The sequence below is a fragment of the Molossus molossus genome, unplaced genomic scaffold (assembly GCF_014108415.1).
Source record: "Molossus molossus isolate mMolMol1 unplaced genomic scaffold, mMolMol1.p scaffold_m16_p_6, whole genome shotgun sequence".
NCBI lineage: Eukaryota > Metazoa > Chordata > Mammalia > Chiroptera > Molossidae > Molossus > Molossus molossus.
Window position 1 is genome coordinate 54,338,520 of NW_023425399.1, and position 21,253 is coordinate 54,359,772.

Sequence of the window (21,253 nt, forward strand, 5' to 3'; positions counted from 1 at the left end):
GCATATAAGTTCTGTGGTTTATTCCCCCCCCCCCCCCCCCGACCTGTAGTTTTCTGTGAATAAGTCCTTTATTTCTTTGGTTAAGTTTATTACTAGGTATCTTAATTATTTTGCCGCAATGGTAATTTGGATTGTTTTCTTAGTTTCTCTTTCTGTGAGTTCATCATTGGTGTATAAGAACGCCATGGATTTCTTGATGTTAATTGTGTATCCTGCTACTTTTCCAAATTCATTTATTAAGTCTAGTAAATTTTTGATGGAGACCTTGGGGTTTTCTACTATAGTATCATGTCATCTACAAATAATGATAGTTTCACTTCCTCCTTTCCAATTTGGATCCCTTTTATTTTTTCTTCCTGTCTGATTGCTGTAGCTAAGACTGCCAGTACTACGTTAAATAAGAGTGACGAATGTGGGCATCCTTGTCTTGTTCCTGTTCTTAAAGGAAATGCTTTTAGTTCCTGCCCATTGAGTATGATGTTGGCTATAGGTCTTTCATATACGGCCTTTATTATGTCGAGACATGATTCCTCTATTTCCACATTGCTGAGCATTTTTATCAGAAATGGATACTGGATTTTGTTGAAGGCTTTTTCGGCATCTATTGATATGATCATGTGGTTTTTATTCTTCATATTATTTATGTGGTGTATCATGTTTATTGATTTGTGAATATTGTACCAGCCTTGCATCCCTGGGATGAATCCCACTTGGTCATGGTGAATAATTTTTTTGGTGTATTGCTGGATCCGATATACTAGCGTTTTGTTCAGGATTATGGCATCTATGTTCATCAGGGATATTGGCCTGTAGTTTTCTTTCTTTGTAGTGTCTTATTCTGGTTTTGGAATTAGAATTATGCTGGCTTCATAAAACAAGTTTGGAAGTCTTCCTTCTTTTTGAATTTTTTTTTTTTTATCCTCACCTGAGGACATTTTTCCATTTTTTTGTACAGATAGAGTGGGAGGGAGAGAGAGGAAGGGAGAGAGAGAGAGAAACATCGATGTGAAAGGGACACATCGAATGGCTGCCACCCGCACGACCAACCAGGGCCGGGGACAAACTGCAACCGAGGTACATGCCCTTAGCGGGAACCGAACCCGGGTCTCTCCGGACCGCAGGCCAACACTCTAACCGCTGAGCCAAACTGGCCAGGGCCTTTTTGAATTTTTTGAAATAGTTTGAGGAGAATGGGTGTTAGTTCTTCTTTGAATGTTTGGTAAAACTCCCCCATAAAGCCATCCAGGCCTGGGTTTTTGTTTGCTGAAAGAGTCTTGATTACCTCTTCAATTTCCTTAGTTGTTATTGTTCTGTTCAAGTTTTCTATCTCTTCCCGGTCCAGTTTTGGGAGACTATGTGTTTCTAGGAATTTGTCCATTTTGCTTAGATTGTCAAATTTGTTGCCATATAGTTGTTCATCGTAGTTGTTAATGATCCTTTGTATTTCTATGGTGTCAGTTGTTGCTTCTCTTCTTTCTGATTTTGTGTATTTGGGTTCTCTTTCTTTGTTTCTTGGTGAGTCTAGCTAAGGGTCCATAAATCTTGTTTATCTTTTTGAAAAACCAGCTCTTTGTTTCATTGATCCTTTAAATTGTTTTTTTTTGGACTCTGTCATTTATTTCTGCTCTGATCTTTACTATTTCCTTCCTTCTACTTGCTCTGGGGTTTTCTTTTTGTTTGCTTTCTAATTCTTTAAGTTGTGAGGTTAGATTTTTCTTGTTTTTTTTTGAAGTACGCCTGTAGTGCTATGAACTTCCCTCTCAGAACTGCTTTTGCTGCATCCCATAGATTTTGTGTTGTTGTGTCTTCATTTTCATTGGTTTCCAGGAAGTTTTATTTTCTTCCTTGATCTCCTCTGTAACCCATTCACTGTGTAATAACATGCTATTTAGCTTCCATGGGTTCAAATGTCTTTGCATGTTCTTGTTGCAATTAATTTCTAGTTTCATGCCATTGTGATCTGAGAAGATGCTTTATATGATTTCAATCTTCTTGAACTTAGAGACTTAGTGTGTGTCCTAACATGTGGTCTATCTTTGAGAACGTCCCATGTTCACTTGAAAAGAATGTGAATTCTGTAGTTTTGGGATGTAATTCTATGTAGATATCTATTAAATTCATTTGGTCTAGTGCTTCATTTAGAGTCTCTGTTTCCTTGCTAATATTTTGTCTAGAGGATCTATCCAGTGATGACAGTGGGGTGTTGAAATCCCTATGATTGTATTGCTATCGATTTCTCCTCTGAAGTCCTCCAGAAGATTTTTCATATATGTTCGTGCTCCTATATTGGGTGCATATATGTTTATCAAGGTTATATCTTCCTGTAGGTTAGATTCTTTCAATATTATGAAGTGTCCTTCTTTGTCTCTAGTTATGGCCTTCATTTTGAAATGTATTTTATCAGATATGAGTATTGCTACCCAAGCTTTTTTTTTCCTTTCCATGTGCTTGGAAGATTTTTTTCCATCCCTTAACTTTCAACCTATGTGAGTCTTTTGTTGTGAGGTGGGTCTCTTGTAAACAACATATCAATGAGTCATGCTTTCTTATCCAATCAGCTACTCTGTGTCTTTTAATGGGAGCATTAAATCCATTTACATTTAAGTTGATTATTGATATGTACTTATTTATTGCCATTTTTGTTTAGTGTGTTTGTATTTTTCTTCCTATTTCTTCTACTAATTACAGCAGTCCTTTAAACATTACTTGCAGTGCTGGTTTGGTGCTAATGTATACCCTTATCTTTTTTTTTTTTGTTTGGGAAGCTCTTTTTTTGACCTTCTATTTTGAATGATAGCCTTGCTTGATAGAGTTGTCTTGGATTCAGATCCTTGTTTTTCATGACCTTGATTACCTCATGCCATTCCCTTCTGGCCTGTAGTGTTTCTGTTGAGAAGTCTGCTGAGAGCCTTATTGGGTTTTCTTTGTAGGTAACCATTTGCTTATCTCTTGCTGCCTTTAGGATTCTCTCTTTGTCTTTAATTTTTGGCATTTTAATTACTATGTGTCTTGGTGTGGGACTGTTTGGGTTCTTCTTACTTGGGGCTCTCTGTGCTTCTTGAACTTGAATGCCTTCTTCCTTCACCAAATTACAAAAGTTTTCTGTCACTATTTCTTCAAATATATTCTCTAACCCTTGCTCATTTTCTTCTTCTTCGGGGACTCCTATGATGCAAATGTTATTACATTTTCTGTTGTCCCACAGTTCTCTTAAGCTGTTTTCCTGTTAATTATATTTTCTTTTTGGTTTTCTGATTGGTTGATTTTTTCTACCCTATTTCTAATTCACTGATCTGGTCCTCAGCTTCCTCTACTCTGCTATTTAGACTTTCCAAATTGTTCTTTATTTCTGATATGTCATTCTTTAGTTCTTCTTTGTGGTTTTTAATTTCCAACTAATTGATTTTCAACATTTCTATACCTTTACTCATGGTGCTGAGTCCTTATTCATGCTGTTAAGCTTCCTCAAGGTCATGGCTTTGAAATCTACCTCTGATAATTTGCTTAGCTGCAATTCAGTTATCTCATCTTCGATAGAGTTCTCTTGTTCTTTCATTTGGGATTTGTTTCTGTGTTTCACTACTTTGGCTATCTCAGTGCGTTTTCGAGCCTGCCAAATTTTCTCTGTAGGTGTTGGTGTTTTGCTGTTTGTGGCTCCCTCTAGTGGGTTTCGATGGGCCTGGGTGGGCCCACGTTAAACACCACTGTTCTGTCTTACTTTTCTGGGTAGATATGCAAGCCCAGGAAATATTCAGTTATCCTCTAGCTTTTTTCCTGGAGTCTAGTAGTCTCAGTTATTCAGTGCCTTGGAACGTAGTTCTGATGTATTGCATAAGAGGATTTCCAGAAGGTGGGATAGATGCTTGTTGTTAATAAGCCTGAATTTCTATTTCTTTGCCTCACTTGGGAAAGGCTGAATCTCTGCGTGGGTGGCTGCTGCTTTTTTCCACAGCTCTAAGAAAAAGCTCACTGGCCATCATCCTTTGTGGCCGCAACTCAGCAAAAACTTTTGAGTGCCCTCCAAATCTTAGGTATCCGCACACAGTTCCCACTCAGTCTGCCCTCCCTTTGCCATAGCCCTGCAGGTCCCATGGGTAACTAGATCGCATAGTCCCTGCTGGTTCTCAGAGGCCTCTCTGGTGCCCTTGCACCCTGCAAGTCCCACATGCGGGCACCTGGATCACACCAGTCTCTCTCGGATTCTGGCTTCCCAATGCTTTTGTGAGCTACTGGACCACACAGGCCTCTGTGAACCCCAGGTCTTGCTGCTGGTGGCTGAGGAATGCTGCAGCCCCATGGGACTCAACTCCTGCTCAGCTTTTGCTGTAGTTTTTGGGGATAGGTCTCAGCTGATGGTCTGTGCTTCTTTTGCCTCAGGATGGATGTATGTTCCCCAGCCTCTGTTGCTTGGGGTATATCTCAACTCTGATCGGTCTGCTACTATGGGGGATGGTGCTGGGCTCCAAGCTGTCTGCAGCTTCTGTGATCAGCACCTTGAGAGCTCCACTACTGTGCACCAGTCTGTTATGACACAGAGTGTCCACTGTTCAGATGGTGCCAGGTGTGCTGGTCGGCTCAGGTTGCTGGGCCCTTGCTGCTCCCACTGCTTCCTCCCAGGGAACACCAGGGATCTTCCAAAATTGTGGGACCTCCCTGCATTGCAGGGAGATGCGCCCTGAAGGGCCACTTACCATGGTAGCCAGCTGCTCCCACCCACAGCACAGGAACTTTCTGCTTCGAGGCTCTGCACTGCTTGGGTTTGGTCATCCACCTTCACATCCACTCACACACTCGCTTACTCTCTCACACACTCACCCTCCCTCTGGTCCTGCCCACTGCCATCCTCGCCTCATAGAGGGAACCATTTTTTAGAGCACATTCTTTTATCCATTTCATGTACTCCAAATTTACAGGTCCTTTAAAATTTACTTCCTTTCATTCATTCAGTGGACATTTGTTCATGCCATAAAGTATAAGCTCTATAGGGTGTCTTTCCTTAGACAATATACCAAGAGACATTATCATTTTTACTTCACATCTAGCCTTGTTGTGACTCCACATCAGGGGGAAATGTCATTTTGGTTCAGTTCGTACATCACTTTTATTGCATGTTTGACTACCTCTCAATTTAATGTAATTACTAGAGTCATACATTCATCCCAGGCAATCCATAGTAGTTTAGATATTGTCTCTTCTGTGCCTATGTCATAGCATATGGTTGTAACAAAGTAACAAACATATATCCAGAAGAAAAAATTATAATTACAAGTGAGTCTCATAACTGAAATAGTTATAAATTATATTACATAATATTTTAATTCTTAAAATCATAAAACCATTAATATTTGAGTACATTAATTATTTTGCTGCACACTGTACAGGCAACCAATAAATAATGGATTCTCATAAGTAAAACAAATAACAAAACAAAACTATTCAAATGTTTGGTTTGTATTTATCCCATATTTCATGTTTTTTTTTTTTATTGTTATCTTTTTGCTATTCATTCTCTTCCCCAAGTTTTTACCACTTAGCCATCAATGCAGATAGAACAAAATAAGTAATTGGCATAGTTATCATTTTACAATTTCAGTCAACCTCCTTATCTCAGTCTAATTCTTTCCCATACATATGGGGGGATAGGAGGGAAGGTGATAGATGATGATGGAATGTGCTTAAAAGAGCAAAGGACTTAATAATAGAAGACAAAAAACAAGGAGGAAGAACAGGGGAAATATGTCACTGTTCTAGGAGTGTTTGTGGGAATGAACTTGTCTCTCACCAACCCATACTTGCTACTATAAGACCATACATATTCAAGGGATAAGAAAAAAATACATTCAGATAAAAATTATTTGATAACATTTCTACAGAAATTAGGTGGATGAAGCAAAATGAAGAGGACTGGCATGATCTGTGTCATTGTCTTACATATGGTGGCTTTGTCTTCTATTAGCATAGATAACCACATTTGGTTGCAAAAGCCTATATTTCATTGATAAAAGATAGCCAAGGTCTTATTCCTATTTCAAAATATTTTTCTTGGCACTATATGTAAGGATGTTTCACTATTGTTCTTACATTCCAAGGTACTTAAAAAGTCCATAAGGTAATTTTGCTTTCAATAAATCAATGGGTTTCCATTTAATATTATTTGACTATGCTCTAGAAAACAAGAAATAAAAGAAAAAATTGGCTAGTTATGTATACATTTGAACCAGAATGCAAAAAGAAGGGAGAATATTTCATTTTTACTGAGGCAAACTGCTGAGAAAAATAAAAGTAGCTATACTCTTTAGCAAGCAATTCGCTTGTTCTTACCTAAAACATAAATCTCACTGTGGACTACAGCTGTACTGAATCGGTACTTAGAGTACTTCATGGGCGCCCGCTCTGTCCATTGATCTTGACTGGGGTCATACTGCAACAGTTTGTTGCTTAATCGATCAGGTTCTTCATCAGGAAGATCCATCTGCATGAAATATGACAACCAACATAATAATATACCATTTAAAGATCTCTGTGAGTACATAAATGAAATTAATCAAAGCAAATAGCCAAAGAGATAGAGGCTAAGTGTAGTAACTCAAACTCTCAAACACACAAATCTCATGACTTGGGGTTATAAATACATTGTCAATATCAGAGGAATTTATATTCTTTAATAATGGGGCTCAGGTGTTGGGTTACAGCAAATAATCTGTGATATTAGCAGTAAAGCAATATAATACAGTGTTTTACAAAAACAAAGTAGCTGCCACACCTTAAAAATGAAACCAAGCTTTCTATAAGGTGTGTAAAGTATAATTTTATTTTTCCAAACTTTATAGTGGCAATATTTGTGATATACTAATTTTAATAATTTATAAGGCATTTTTATTTATAATAATTTTCTAATCCAAATGGAACAAAGTTACCAAAACATAGTTTTCTAGAAATTATTTTTACCCCACATTATTATCCATATAGGAATGGTCTGAATTCAGTTTTAAAATATATGGATTAATATAAATTATCTGCAGTTATTTTATGTATTTATTTTATTTTATTTACATATATGTCTTTAATGACTAGAGATAGTACAAATTGAATGTTTATTCTTAAACAGATGTATGTGTCTTCTACTCATAAACTTCAAGTGAAGTAAATTTTTTTTACATGTCAGGTACTTTTATGACTTCAGGCTAAAGATGCTTAAGTGCCTTTTGTTTTTTGTTTCAGATGCAGTTCAACACAGAAATAATGGCTTTATATATGAAAGTTGTATGCAATTACTTTTAGTTAATTATTTAAAATGCATCCAGAGTTATGATCACTATGGTTGCAATCACAACCCCATGTTACCTTGTAATTTAATGGATAGTGTTAGGTACTGACTAGCAAAAGCTTCTGTTATGCAATAAATATTCACATGCCATCTGTTCAAAGATAATATAAATTAATAAATATTAACTTTATTGTTTTAATTTTTCTTCTAATGTAAGTATTTAATCTCCAACATAGTGAAAGAAGAGTAAAGAAAAGCTTCTAAGTTGTCTTTGGAGCTATTCATGCAAAATTAACAATGTAATGAATAGTTATGAAAAAACTTATTTATAAATAATTTGTCAGGTATCAGCTACTAGCTGTGATTAAATCTGTACCTCTTTTTGATACATAATATACAATTTAAAATGTATTAAATGTAAAAAAATAAATAAAATGTATTAAATGTAAAAATTTAAGTTTTTAAAATATGTATGATATGCTATATACATGACAAAGTTCAAACTTATGAAATAAATGCAAAGCATCAGATTTATCATGAAGCAAATATGTAGAACCATGAAATTATATAGGCAAAAATAAATTTATGTTATGTGGGTGGACAAGGAGCTGATAAGATTAATTTCTATTAGAAAGACTAGATGGCCAGGGTAAAAGGTAACTAGAGTGATACAAAATTACTGTGAGAGCTCCAAGGCACTGGGAAGAACGTCCAAGAGAACATAAAAAACCTCTGTAGGCACATCATATTGACTTTTCAGTTTTGGCTTGTCAACATTTCACAGGGCTCCAATACCAACAATATTCTGGTTTCTCTATCTGCTGATGCCCAGCAAAGACAAAGTGTTTAAGATCACAATGTAGTTTTGTGTAAATGAGCACTCTGGTTTCCTATTTACAGTAAGAATTTTAAATATGAAAAAGACCTAAAATAAGAGTTACTTGCCTCACACCACACAGCAGTTATGCAGACAGTACTGGGATAAAGACCCAGCTTCTCTGCCTTTTCCTTAGATGCTCCCTACATATAATACCTCAACATAAACATCTTTCATAAATAGCAAGATGGGAAGGATTATGAAGAATACAGCATAAATACTGAAATGAAGTCATGTCTATGACTAACACACTTTAAAAATTCATTCTCCTAAACTGCTTTAAACTTTAAACCTTAAGTTTAGTATTCAAGAAAATAAAAAATATTTACCAAAAATGTAAGTCACACTCCTGTAATATTCAACAACTACAATATTTTTCAACACAGCAGCCAGACTCAGCATAGCCATGCCAATTAGGTATATAGAAAATTTCTTAACCTGAGGGGTCCAGCCTCCAATCACATAAAGTTTATTATTCACTGTCACTGCAGCATGACATGCCAATTGTAGTGGAAGGGGAGACACCCTTTTCCAGTTGTCCCGTTCTACAGAGTATTTATCAACACAGTTTGTAATAAGATACTGGTTTTTAATTTTCATCTGTCCTCCTATAATATAGAGGTCATTATGGATACTGCCCAGAGCATAGAGCTCTCGAAATTCAGTTGTGCATAACTTTTCCCAAAACTGGTTTCTTCTATCATGATACCTGTAAATTAACAGAGAGAGAGAATTCAGGATTAGAGTTAACATGAAAACAACTTACTCAAGAAACACACTTAAGTTTCTTTTCCAACTTAAAACAATATGATTTGGTTCTTCTAATTGAAAATAAAAAATAAAAAAAATCAACAAAAAATAGTGATTTAGGTTTGCAGATATTTTGTTTGTTTGTTTTTTGCAAGGTCTGATGAGGAAACTATAATGTGCATAGAAACAATTAACCACACCTACCTGCAGAATTTTAGGAAAACTAATGTATTAAAAAAATATAGATTATCCAAGACTAGCCTTCATTTCCTAATTTTGGGTAATAAAATAAAGAGGTTGAATGACCTTTTCACAGGGGTCGCCTAAGACATAACAGTAGCAAAATTACAGTTATGAAGTAGGAACAAAAATAATTTTATGGTTGGGGGTCACCACAACATGAGGAAATGTATTAAATGGTCACAGTGTTAGGAAGGTTGAGAACCACTGCTTTAAATAGTCTTTATTGTTGAGAGTATTACAGATGTCTCCCCTTTTTTCCTTCATTGACCCTTTTCCCCCTATTCCCAACCCCCACTCAGGCCTTCACCACACTATTGTCTGTGTCTATTGGTTATTCATATATGTATATCAATTTTTTGGTTAATCTCTTCTCACCCCCACCCTCCTTTCCCTCTAAGATTCATCGCTGTTCCTTGCTTTCATGTCTTTGGATCTATTTTGTTCATCAGTATATTTTGTTCATTGGATTCCACATGAAAGTGAGATGATGTGATACTTGTCTTTCTCTAATTGGCTCATTTTGCTTAGCATAATACTCTCCAGGTCCCTTCATGCTGTCTCAAAGGGTAAGAGAGCCCTCCTTTCTTATAGCTGCATAGTATTCCATTGTGTAAATGTACCACAGCTTTCTTATCCACTCCTCCACTGATGGGCACTTGGGCTGTCTCCAGATCTTAGCTATTATAAATAGCACTGCTATGAACATAGGGGTGCAAATATTCTTTCTGACTGGTGTTTCAGGATTCTAAGGATATATTTCTAGAAGTCAAATCACTGGGTCAAATAGATATTTCACTTTTAATTTTCTGAGGAAATTCCATAGTGTTTTCCATAGTGGCTGCAGCAGTCTGCATTCCCACCAACAGTGTACTAGGGTTTCCTTTCCTCCATATCCTCGCCAGCACTTGTTGTTTGATGATTTGTTGATGGTGGCCATTCTGGCAGGGGTAAACTGGTACCTCAGTGTTGTTTTAATTTGCACCTCTCTGATGATTAGTAATGCTGAGCATTTTCATTTTTTTTTTTTTTTGATATTTTGTTCAGATAGAGTGGGAGAAAGAGCGAGAGCGAGAGCCAGAGCGAAAGAGAGAGAGAGAGAAACATCGACGTGAAAGGGACACATCGAGTGGTTGCCACCCTCACAACCCAACCAGGGCCGGGGACAAACTGCAACCGAGGTATATGCCCTAAGCGGGATCCGAACCCGGGTTTCTCTGGACCGCAGGCTGATGCTCTAACCGCTGAGCCAAACCGGCCAGGGCTGCTGAGCATTTTCATATGTCTCTTGGCCATTTGTATGTTCTCTTTGAAGAAGTGTCTATTCAGGTCCTCTGCTCCTAATTTAATTGGATTATTACCTTTTATTGAATTGCATGAGCACTTTATGTATTTTGGAAATTGATCCCTTATTATCATTGTAACATTGGCAAATATGTCCTCCCAGAGAATAGGTTCTCTTTTCATTCTGATGCTGGTTTCTTTTGCTGCGCAGAATCTTTTTAGTTTGATGTAATCCCATTTATTTTTTAATTGTTTCTTTTGCCCTAGGCAATGTATTGGTAAAAATTCTGCTATGTGATATGTCTGAGATTTTGCTGCCTATGGTTTCTTCCAGAATTTTTATGCTTTCATGACTTACATTTAAGTCTTTTATCCATTTTTAATTTATTCTTGTGTATGGTGTAAGTTGGTGTTCTAGTTCCATTTTTGCATGTATCTGTTCAATTTTCCTAGTACCATTTATTAAAGAGACTGTATTTACTCATTGCATGCTCTTGCCTCCTTTGTCAAATATTAATTGAATATAATGGATTGGGTCAAAATTTGGGTTCTCTGTTCTGTTCCATTGTGCCAGTACAATGCCTGTTCTTGTTCCAGTACTAAGCTGTTTTGAATACCATGGCTTTGTAGTGTATCCTGATATTGGGTATTGTGATTCCTCCAACTTCGTTCTTCATTTTCAAGATTGCTATAGCTATTTGGTCTTTTATGGTTCCATGTAAACTTTTGGAGCATTTGTTCTAGATCTGTGAAATGTGCCATTGGTACTTTAATAGGAATTGCATTGACTCTATAGATTGCTTTGGGTATATGGTTATTTTAATGATGTTAATTCTTTCATCCCACAAACACGGTATATTCTTCCACTTGTTTATATCTTCCAATATCTCTTTTTTCAACTTCCTGTGGTTTTTTGGGTACAGGTCTTTAACCTATTTAGTCAAGTTTATTCCTAAGTATCTTACTTTTTTTTTTATTGCAATAGTACATAGTACTTTTTAGTTTCTCTTTCTGATAGTTCACTTTGGTGTATGAAAATGACATTGATTTCTGGATGTTAATTTTGTTTCCTGTTACATTGCTAAATTCATTTCTTAACACTAGTAATTTTATGGTGGAGTTAGGATTTTCTATGTACCATATAGTGTCATCTGCGAATAATGACATTTTTACTTCCTCCTTTCCATTTTGGTAGCTTTTTACTTTTTCTTTTTGTCTGATTGCTGTGGCTAGGACTTTCAGTACTATGTTGAATAAGTGTGGCAAAAGTGACCATCCCTGTTTTGCTCCTGTTCTTATGGGAAATGTTTTTTAGTTTTTTCCCATTTAATATTATGTTCACTGTAGGTTTGTCATACATGGCCTTTATTATTTTGAGGTATGATCCCTCTATTTCCACTTTGCAGAGATTTCAAAATAAAAAATGGATGTTATCCCTGGCCAGTTTTGCTCAGTGATTAAAGCATCAGCCCACAGACTGAAGGGTCATGTGTTTGATTCCCAGTCAAAGGCATGTGCCTGGGTTGCAGGCTTGATCCCATGCCCCGTTTGGGGTCATGTAGGAAGCAACCAATTGATGTGTTTCTCTCACACAGATGTTTCTCTCTCTCTCTCCCTCTCTCTTTCTCCCTCCCTTTTTTCCACTTTAGCTAAAACTCAATGGTGGGGGAAAATCTGTAATACTTTCAATAGTAGAGATTAAAAAAATATATTACTCCAAAAAAAGAATGAAAAAATATCCTCAGTTGAGGATTAAATAAAAATGGGTGTTAGATTTTGTTGAATGTTTTTTCTGTGTCTATTGATACGGTAATGTGATTTTTACCTTTTAATTTTTTTATGTGATATATCAAATTTATTGATTTGCAAATATTGAACCTGCCTTGCATCCCTGGTATCAATTCTACTTAGTTGTGGTAATTTTTAAAATGTATTGCTGGGTCCGATTTGCTAATATTTTGTTGAGGATTTTAGCATCCATGTTCATCAGAGATATTGGCTTATAATTTTCCTTCTTTGTAGTGTCTTTATCTGGTTTTGGAATTAGAATAATGCTGGCCTCATAAAAAGAACTTGGAAGTATTTTTTCTTTTTGAATTTTTTGAAAGTTTGAGGAGAACAGGTATTAGTCTTTCTTTGAGTATTTGGTAAACTCCCCTGTGAAGTTGTCTGGATGAGGACTTAAGTTTTCTAGGGTTTTCTTTATTACTGCTTCAATTTCATTGGTTGTTATTGGTCTATTTAGGTTTTCTAAATCTTCTGTTTGAGTTTCAGGAGATTGTATGATTCTAGGAATTCATCCATTTTGTCTAGGTTGTCCAATTTGTTGGCATGTAATTGTTCAAAGTATTTTCTTACTACCCTCTGTATTTCTGTGTTGTCAGTTGTTTCTTCACATCTTTCATTTCTGATTTTGTTTAGTTGGGTTCTCTCTTTGTTTCTTGATGAGTCTGGCTAAAGGTTCATCAATTTTATCTTTGCAAAGAACTAGATCTTGGTTTCTTTCATCATTTATATATATTTAAAATTAAATGTATTTTTATTTCTGCTCTAATCTTTATTCTTTTCTTTCTTCTACTGACTCTCGACTTTTCTTGTTGTTCACTTTCTAATTCTTTAAGTTGTGGTTTATTAAAAAATTTTCTTCTATATTGAGGTAGGCCTATAGTGCTAAGAACTTCCCTCTCAAGACTGCTTTTGCTGTTTCCCAGAGATTTTGGCTTGTTGTATGTTCATTTTCATTTGTTTCCAGGATTTTAAAAAATTTATTCCTTGATCTCATTGTAAACTCATTCATTGTTTAATAACACGCTATTTAGCCTCTATGTGTTTGAATGTTTTTGAGTGTTTTTACTTTAGGTGATTTCTAGTTTCATGCCACTGTGATTTGAGAAAATGCTTGATATGATTTAAATCTTCTTGAAGTTGTAGAGACTTAGTTTGTGTGCTAACATGTGGTCTATCTTTGAGGATATTTTATGTCCATTTGAGAAGAATTATATTCCGTATCTTTAGGTGAAATATTATATAAATGTCAATTAAATCAATCTGATATAGTGTGTCATATAGGGTCGCTGTTTTCTTGTTGATTTTTTTTGCCTAGAAGATCTATCCAGTGATGTCAGTGGGATGTTAACGTTCCCTATTAAAATTATATTGTTGTTGATCTCTCCCTTAAAGTCATCCAGAATTTTAAAATAATTTTGGTGCTCCAATATTGGGTGCATATAAGTTTACCAGATTTATATCCTCATATTGGATTGATCCCTTTAGTATTATGTAGTGACATTCATTGTCTCTGGTTATGGCCTTAATCTTGAAGTCTCTTTAGTCATATATTGCTACCCAGCTTATTTTGTGTTTCCATTTATATGAAAAAAATTTTTCATCCTTGACTTTAATCCTGTGTGAGTCTTTTATACTGAGGTGGGTCTTTTACAGGTAGCATATATATGGAACATGTTTTCTTATGCAGTATCTACGCTATGTCTTTTGATTGAAAAATTTAATCCATTTACATTTAAGGTTATAATTGATAGGTACTTATTTATTGTCATTTTAATTTTCTTTATGCCTCTGTTTCTCTCTCTGTTTCTTCATATTATTACATCAGTCTCTTTAACGTTTTTTGCAATGCTAATTAATTTCTTTAGCCTTTTTTTTTGTGGTGGTGGGGTGGTCTGGGAAGTACTTTATTTTATCTTCTATTTTAAATGACAGCTTTGTTGGATAGAGTAGTGTTGGTTCCAGATCCTTGTTTTTAATTACCTTAAATATTATATGCCATTCCTTTCTGGCCTGTAGTGTTTCTGTTGAGAAATTAGCTGACAGCTGTTGGGAGCAACTTTGTAGGTAACACATTACTTTTCTTTTCCTGCCTTTAAGATCCTTTGTCTTTAATTTTTGCCATTTTAATTATGATGTGTCTTGGCATGGGCCTCTTTTGGTTCTTCTGCTTGGGACTCTCTGTGCTTTCTGAACTTCTGCACATTTTCCTTCAACAAATTAGGGAAGTTTTCTGCCATTATTTTTTCAAACAGATTTTCTACCCCTTGTTCACTTTCTTCTTCTTCTTGTACTCCTATGATGCAGATGTCATTACATTTCATATTTTCCCACAGTTCCCTTAAATTGCCCTGTTTTTTAATTGTTTTCTATTTGGTTCTCTGATTGATTTTTTTTTTCTACCCTGTCTTCTAATTCCCTGATCCTCGGCTTCCTCTAATCTGCTGTTATTCCTTCCAGTGTGTTTTATATTCCTGCTATGTCATTCTACATTTCTTACTGGTTGTGTTTCATAGTTTCTGTATCATTTTTCATGCTGTTCAGTATCCCTATAATCCCTGAACACTATATCTGATAAATTGTTTATTCACATTTCATTTAGCTCTTCTTTTTTTATTTAGGGCTTCTTTGTCTCCCCATTTTGTCTGCTTGTTTGAGTTTGTTTCTCTATATTAGGTAGATCTGCTATAACCTGTGGTTTGGTAGGGTGGCCTTATGTAGTAGTTGACTTGTGAATCTCAGTGGCACAGACTCTCTGATCACCAGATCTGGGTGCTCTAATAATGTCTATTATGTACTTTGTGTGGGCCCTCCTGTTGTAATGGATTCATGTAATAGGCCCTCCTGTTGTAATGGAGTTTACAGTGAGGCTCAATCCTTAACACAGTGTGTGAGTTATTGTGCAGTTACCTATCACATGAAGTACAGTTCACTTCACTAGGTATTGGAGCCTGCCAAAATCTCCCTGTGGATATATTGCTTGCAAAGCTTATTGAATGGTTCCTGCTGTATTGTTGACAGAAACTGTCTGCCTGGATTATTGGTTTTGGGCCTCTTTGGAAGGTGTCTGGTGCAGGCCAGTCTCAGTTGCTATTTGTGACTGTCCCTGTGTGCCCGCTTTGGAGCTATCAGCAATCTGCAGCTCATAGCTTATTCTGCTGGGGCTGGCTGCATATGGAAAGGAACAATCTGAACACCAAAGTCTGCTTTTACAAGCACCAGGCAGGCAGAGGAGCAGGACAGGCAAAGTCTCAAAGCACCCCAAGATTTACTTCTGCAGGCTGACTGTTAGTTTCTGTCACTTAAGGAGCCTCAGGTAGTAGTCCTCAGCCAGGCAGAAACTCCACCTGGCCAGTGGGGTGGAAGAGTTTCTAATCAGTGGGTCATTTTTTCCCCCTGAGGCTAGTTGTTTTGATTGAAAACTCTGTCTGAGAAAAACAGCTTCTGCAGTGTGCGGGAATGAGTCAACTCAGGAATCCTGGAAGCTACCTCCTCACTCTCTTCCCAGAGCCACAAACCCAAGACTCTCTTCCCATAGCTCTAGTGCACTTTGCCCTCCCTCTGCCAGAGCCCAAGGTAAGTGGCTTCAAATGAAATTTAGTGTAATGGTCCTTTAAGAGGGCGCCTGTGTTTCTAGTAATCTCTCCCTGCTGGACTGAACCCCCCGATACTTTTTGCAGTCAGATTTTATGTGGGCACCTTTCCTGGTTCTTTTACTTTTGGCTGGGAAAACTAGCTTGGGGTTTAGACCCAAGACTTCTCAGGGGGAACCCCCCACAGCTGAGATGTCCCTCCAAAACTGCTGCTGCTGGCCATGGGAGCACAGCCAACCTCTTGTGCCTCTGCACTTCCTACCAATATTGATGTGGGCTCCTCTTTATATCATTGGCATAAGGGTTCTCTCCAGCTAGTCTTCAGTTTGTTATTCAGGATGATTTTTCTATATTTTAGTTGTAATTCCAGTTTGGTCCTGGGAGAAAGTCAGTATAGCTTCCACTTAATCCACTGCCATCTTGAAATCCAAATTCAAAGACTTCTAATGGGATGATGTGAGATGTGCAGACTTTTAAGAATTTTTCTTGTAGTTCTCACTGACTTAGATAGCATCAAGAGCACCTGTAGGTATATGAAAATAGAACTGCAGGTGTCTGTTGGGCATTTAACATCTGTAATGCCCTAGATATGGTAATTTCAGTAATTTGTTCCATGAATAATTATATTAGCCTGAGAAGAATCTTGGGAGACAGGGACACTAGGATATATAATCTCTCAATACCTTCAGAAGTCCAACACATTAAATGATTCTCTCTCTCTCTCCCCTCCCTCCCTCTTGTGCATAACATTATATAATCAGTAAATACATGCGTTTTTGGTTATCCTTAGTCTTGCCTCTTGATAGTATTAAATCAGTCATGATTTGGGACACAGTCTAAGAAGGATACAAGTACTTATGGTAACAGTGAGATAAAATATGTGATATTAGATCTGTTCTAGAAAATCCAGAATCCAGAATGTAAACTTGGAATTCAAAACTAAAACAAAACAAAATACAATTAAAATATAAACCAGAGACAAGAGAAAAGATGATGGCAGGCAGCACCAGAGGGAGGGTGAGTGCATAAGAGAGTGAGTGAGTGTGAGCAAGAGTGTGAGTGGATGTAAGTGTAGATGAGCCACTTTAAGCAGTGTAGAAATGTGGAGCAGAAGGTTCCTGTGCTGTGGATGAGGAGAAGCTGGCTACCACAGTAAGCAGCTATTCAGGGAGTTTCCCCCTGTGTGGCCAGGAGGCCCTGACATTTTGGAAGATTTTTGGTCTTCTCTGCGAGGAGACAGAGGGAGCAGCTAGAGCCCAGGAACCTGAGTCATTGCACCTGGCACCATCAGACCAGTGGACCCTGCTGTGTCAACAGCAGCATTGTCAAGGTGCATGCTGTGGAAGCCATAAGCAGCTAGGAGCCCAGCACCATCCCCCACAGTAGCAGCCTGATCAGAGCTGAGACGCACCCCCAGCAACAGAGGCTTGGAAGCAAACATCCATTCCCAGGAAGCAGCAGCACAGATTGGCAGCTGAGACCCATCCCCAAAAGCTTCAACAGAGGCTGAGCAGGAGCTGAGCCCCACCAGGCCGCAGTGCTCCCAAGCCACCAGTGGTGGGACCTGGGGATCCAGTGGGGCCCATGTGATCCAGCAGCAGCACCTACCAGGACACACCAATACCAGCCACCAGTAGTCAATCCTCCAGGACCCACAGCAGGTAAGAGGAGACATATACCAGAACAGTCTGGGAGGCACATCAGCCTTATTTGATACACACTGACCTACCTACACATCCCAAAATTCCCTCACTGGGTCTAAAACTACCAGATGGCTAAAATGGGGAGACAGAGAAATAACACCCAAATGAAAGAAAAGGAGGAATCACCAGAAAAAGAACTACATGAAATGGAAGAAAGCAATTTTCAAGATAAAGAATTCAAAGCAATGATTTTAAGGGTGCTCAAACAAGTCAGTGAGAACTACAAGCAACTTAATGAGAATTATAGAGAGCTCAGCAGGAACTACATCAGCTTAAAAAAAGAGGTAGAATCTATCAATAAATATCAGGAGGAAATAAAGAACAACATAGCTGATATAAACAATACCTTAAAAAGATTCAATAGTAGATCAGAAGAAGCTGAAGACTGAATCAGTGAGTTAGAAGATATGCAAAATAGAAAAGCAAACAGGGAAAAAAAATTAAAAACAGAAGGAGAGTTTAAGGGAGTTTTGGGACAACACAAAGAGTAATAACATTTGCATCATAGGGGTACCAGGAGAAGAATCAGAGAAAGAAATAGAAAACCTGTTTGAAGAAATAATGACAGAAAACTTACCTAGTTTTCTAAAGGAAAAAATCACACAAATCCAGGAAACACAGAGTCCCAAGAAAGATGAACCCCAAAAGGCCCATAGCTAGACATATCATAATTAAAATGGCAAACATTAAAGACAAAGAAAGAAACTTAAAGGAAGGAAGAGAGAGACAGAAAGTTACCTACAAGAGAGCCCCCATTAAAATGTCAGCTGATTTCTCAATAGAAACACTGCAGGCCAGAAGGGAATAGCATGAAATGTACAAAGTAATGAAAGACAAGGGTCTGAATCCAAGACCACCCTAGCCATCAAGGCTATCATTAAAATGTGAAAGTGAAATAAAGAGCTTCACAGGCAAAAAAAGCTAAAGGAATTTACCACCACCAAACTAGCACTGCAAGAAATGCTGAAGGGATCCCAGAAGATGATGGCATAGGTAAATGTAGTATCACATCCTCCCACAACCACATCAAAATTACAACAAGACTACAACACAGCCATCATTCAGAACCACCTGAAATCCAGCTGAGCGGAAGTCCTATAACTACAAAATTAAAGAAGCCACCACATCAAGACCCATAGGAGGAGTGGAGGTACGGAGGCACGGACGGGCTGGTCCCACACCCATATGTGTCAGATAAAAATCAAGGACACCTCAGCTGGGAAGGTCCTCCCTGAGGAGTGAGGGGTCCCCATCCCACACCAGTCACCCAGCTCAGGGTTCCAGTGCCAGGTAGAAAAGTCCCCATAACTTCTGGTTGTAAAACCAGTGGGAACTGAGGCAGAGGGAGGCTGTGGCTGTGGAAACCCCAGCCGTTCCTCATAAAGGGCCCTTGCACAGACTTACCCAGACCCACTCCCTCTGAGCTCTGAGAAGAGGCAGCTTAAGGGTCACCAGAGAACAGGGAAGAACTGACCTGTTTGGCCTCTGGACAAGGGCTAGAGGGGCATCTTTCTCCTGAACAGACGTGCTGGTGGAGGCCATTTTTCCTTTGGTGAGCCCTTCCCCCACAGGGCAGGGCGATGGCTGCCATACCTGGGACTCCAGCAACTTGGCTCACACTGTTGGCCCTGTCCTGGTGATTCCCTGAGGCTCCACCCCACCCAACTTTTGGGCCCACCCATGCTGTTTCCAAAGGCTTTACCATAGGATTGGATCCTGCTTCAGATTTAGATTTCCTAAAATTTCTCAAACAAGCAGCATCTGGTACCTGAGCCCATCAGTGCACCTGGAACCATTGGGCCAATGGACACTGTGTGTCAACGCAGACCAGTGCAGAGTAGTAGAGCTGTCAAGGTGCCAGTTGCAGACACTGCAAATGGCCACGAGCTCAGCACCCCTGTAGTAGCAGCCTGATCAGAGTCAAGATATACCCCCAGCAACAAAGGCTGGGGAGCAGACATTTATCCCCAGGCAACAGAAGCACAGATTGGGAGCAGAGAACTATCCCTCTGCAAAAAAACTACAGCAAAGGTGGAGCAGGAACTGAGCCCCAATGGGCAGCAGCACTCCCCAGCCACCAGCGGTGGGACCAGGGGCTCCATAGGGCCTTGTGCAACCCAGCGGCCCACAAGAGTCTATGGAGCCGGGGCTCAAGAGAAACCAGTCTCAGCAAGCCCATACCTCTTGTTAAGTGGTCCCAGGCCTGGCACTAGAAGCAGCCAGTCTTGATTCACAACTTGGCTTTTCCTGGGCACCCCCAAGCCCAGCACAAGAAGCAGCCATCTGCAGATCACTTTTTTTTCCCCTTTGGTAGGTGCCCCTAGCAGGAACCAAACCTGGGACTCTCTGCATGCTGATGCTCCAACCATTGAGCCAAACTGGCAAGGGCATTTGTAGCTTATGCCTGGTGGCCCTGGGTAGAACACCAGGCAGTGGCTGACTTTGCCCCAGAGCCAGCACACCTGGTCGACAGCTTCAGAACACATCAAAACACCACCACCCAACCACCTTCACAAGTGACATGCTCAATGAGTGGATTCAGTGGGTACCAGAGCCCTGCTGAAGTAAGTTTTACTCTGTGTGGTGGGCCCCTACACAGCTGATCCTCCAAGGTAGTGGCTAGTGGGCACACTCAGTCCTTGCAGCTGACCAGCCTGACTAAACCCCTCCCATTGATGTGCCAATAGCAATCAAGACTCAATTACAAGGGAAGGGTGTACAGTCCACACTAGGGGTGCACTGGGAGGGCCAAGCTGGGGTGATAAGGGAGACTTGCCACTGGATCCTACAGGATACTTACAACAGTAGGTCACCCTATGAAGCCTAGGAAGCATAGCAGCCCTACCTAATACATAGAAACAATCACAGAAAAGCCGCTAACATAAAGAGACAAAGAAACATGTCCCAAATAAAAGAAAAGAACAAAACTCCAGGAAAATAACTAAACAAAATGGAAGTAAGCAATCTAGCAGATGCAGAGTTCAGAACACAGGTTATAAGGTTGCTCAGGGAATTTGGTAAGACATCCAAGGGACTTAGTAAAACCTTCAAAGAACATAAGGAGACCTCTGAGGAACTTAGTGAGAACATAAACAACATAAAAAAGGGACACTCAGAAATTCAGGATGCACTAACTAAAATAAAGAATAATTTACAGGGAATCAATAGTAGAGTAGATAAAGCCAAGAAGCAAACGATCGATTTGGCATGTAAGGAAGCAGAAAACACCCAACTAGAACATCCAAAAGAAAAAAAGAATCCAAAAAATGAGGATAGTGAAAGGAGCCTCTGGGACAACTTCAAGCATGCCAACATTTGCATCATAGGGGTGCCTGAAGGAGAAGAGAGAGAGTAGAAAATTGAAAAACTATTTGAAACAATAATGACAAAAAAACTTCCCTAACTTGGTAAAGGAAACAGACATACAAGTCCAGGAAGCACAGAGAGTCCCAAACAAGTTGAACCCAAGAGGTCCACACCAAGACACATCATCATCAAAATGCCAAAGGTTAAATACAAGACATAATCTTAAAAGCAGCAAGAGAAAAGCAGTCTGTTACCTACAAAGGAGCTGCCATAAGACTGTCAGCTGATTTCTCACAAGAAATTTTGCAGGCCAGAAAGGAGTGGCAAAAGATATTCAAGGTGATGAAAAGCAATGACCTACAACCAAGATTACTCTATCCTGCAAAGCTATCATTTAGAATCAATGGCCATATCAAGAGTTTCCCAGATAAAAAGCTAAAGGAATTAA

At 38.7% G+C, this 21,253-nt stretch overlaps 1 protein-coding gene across 5 annotated transcripts in view; it reads right to left on the bottom strand.

Moving 5' to 3' along the window:
- KBTBD12 (kelch repeat and BTB domain containing 12) overlaps nucleotides 1-21,253 on the bottom strand; it is a 101,959-nt gene that overhangs the window by 41,799 nt on the left and 38,907 nt on the right. For all 5 annotated transcript variants that reach the window (XM_036245332.1, XM_036245331.1, XM_036245333.1 and 2 more), the window contains 2 exons: nucleotides 8,583-8,853; nucleotides 6,322-6,472 (listed from right to left, as the gene is read on the bottom strand). In XM_036245332.1, coding sequence (XP_036101225.1) covers nucleotides 6,322-6,472; nucleotides 8,583-8,853 — 422 coding nt within the window. The remainder of the gene's footprint in view (nucleotides 1-6,321; nucleotides 6,473-8,582; nucleotides 8,854-21,253) is intronic.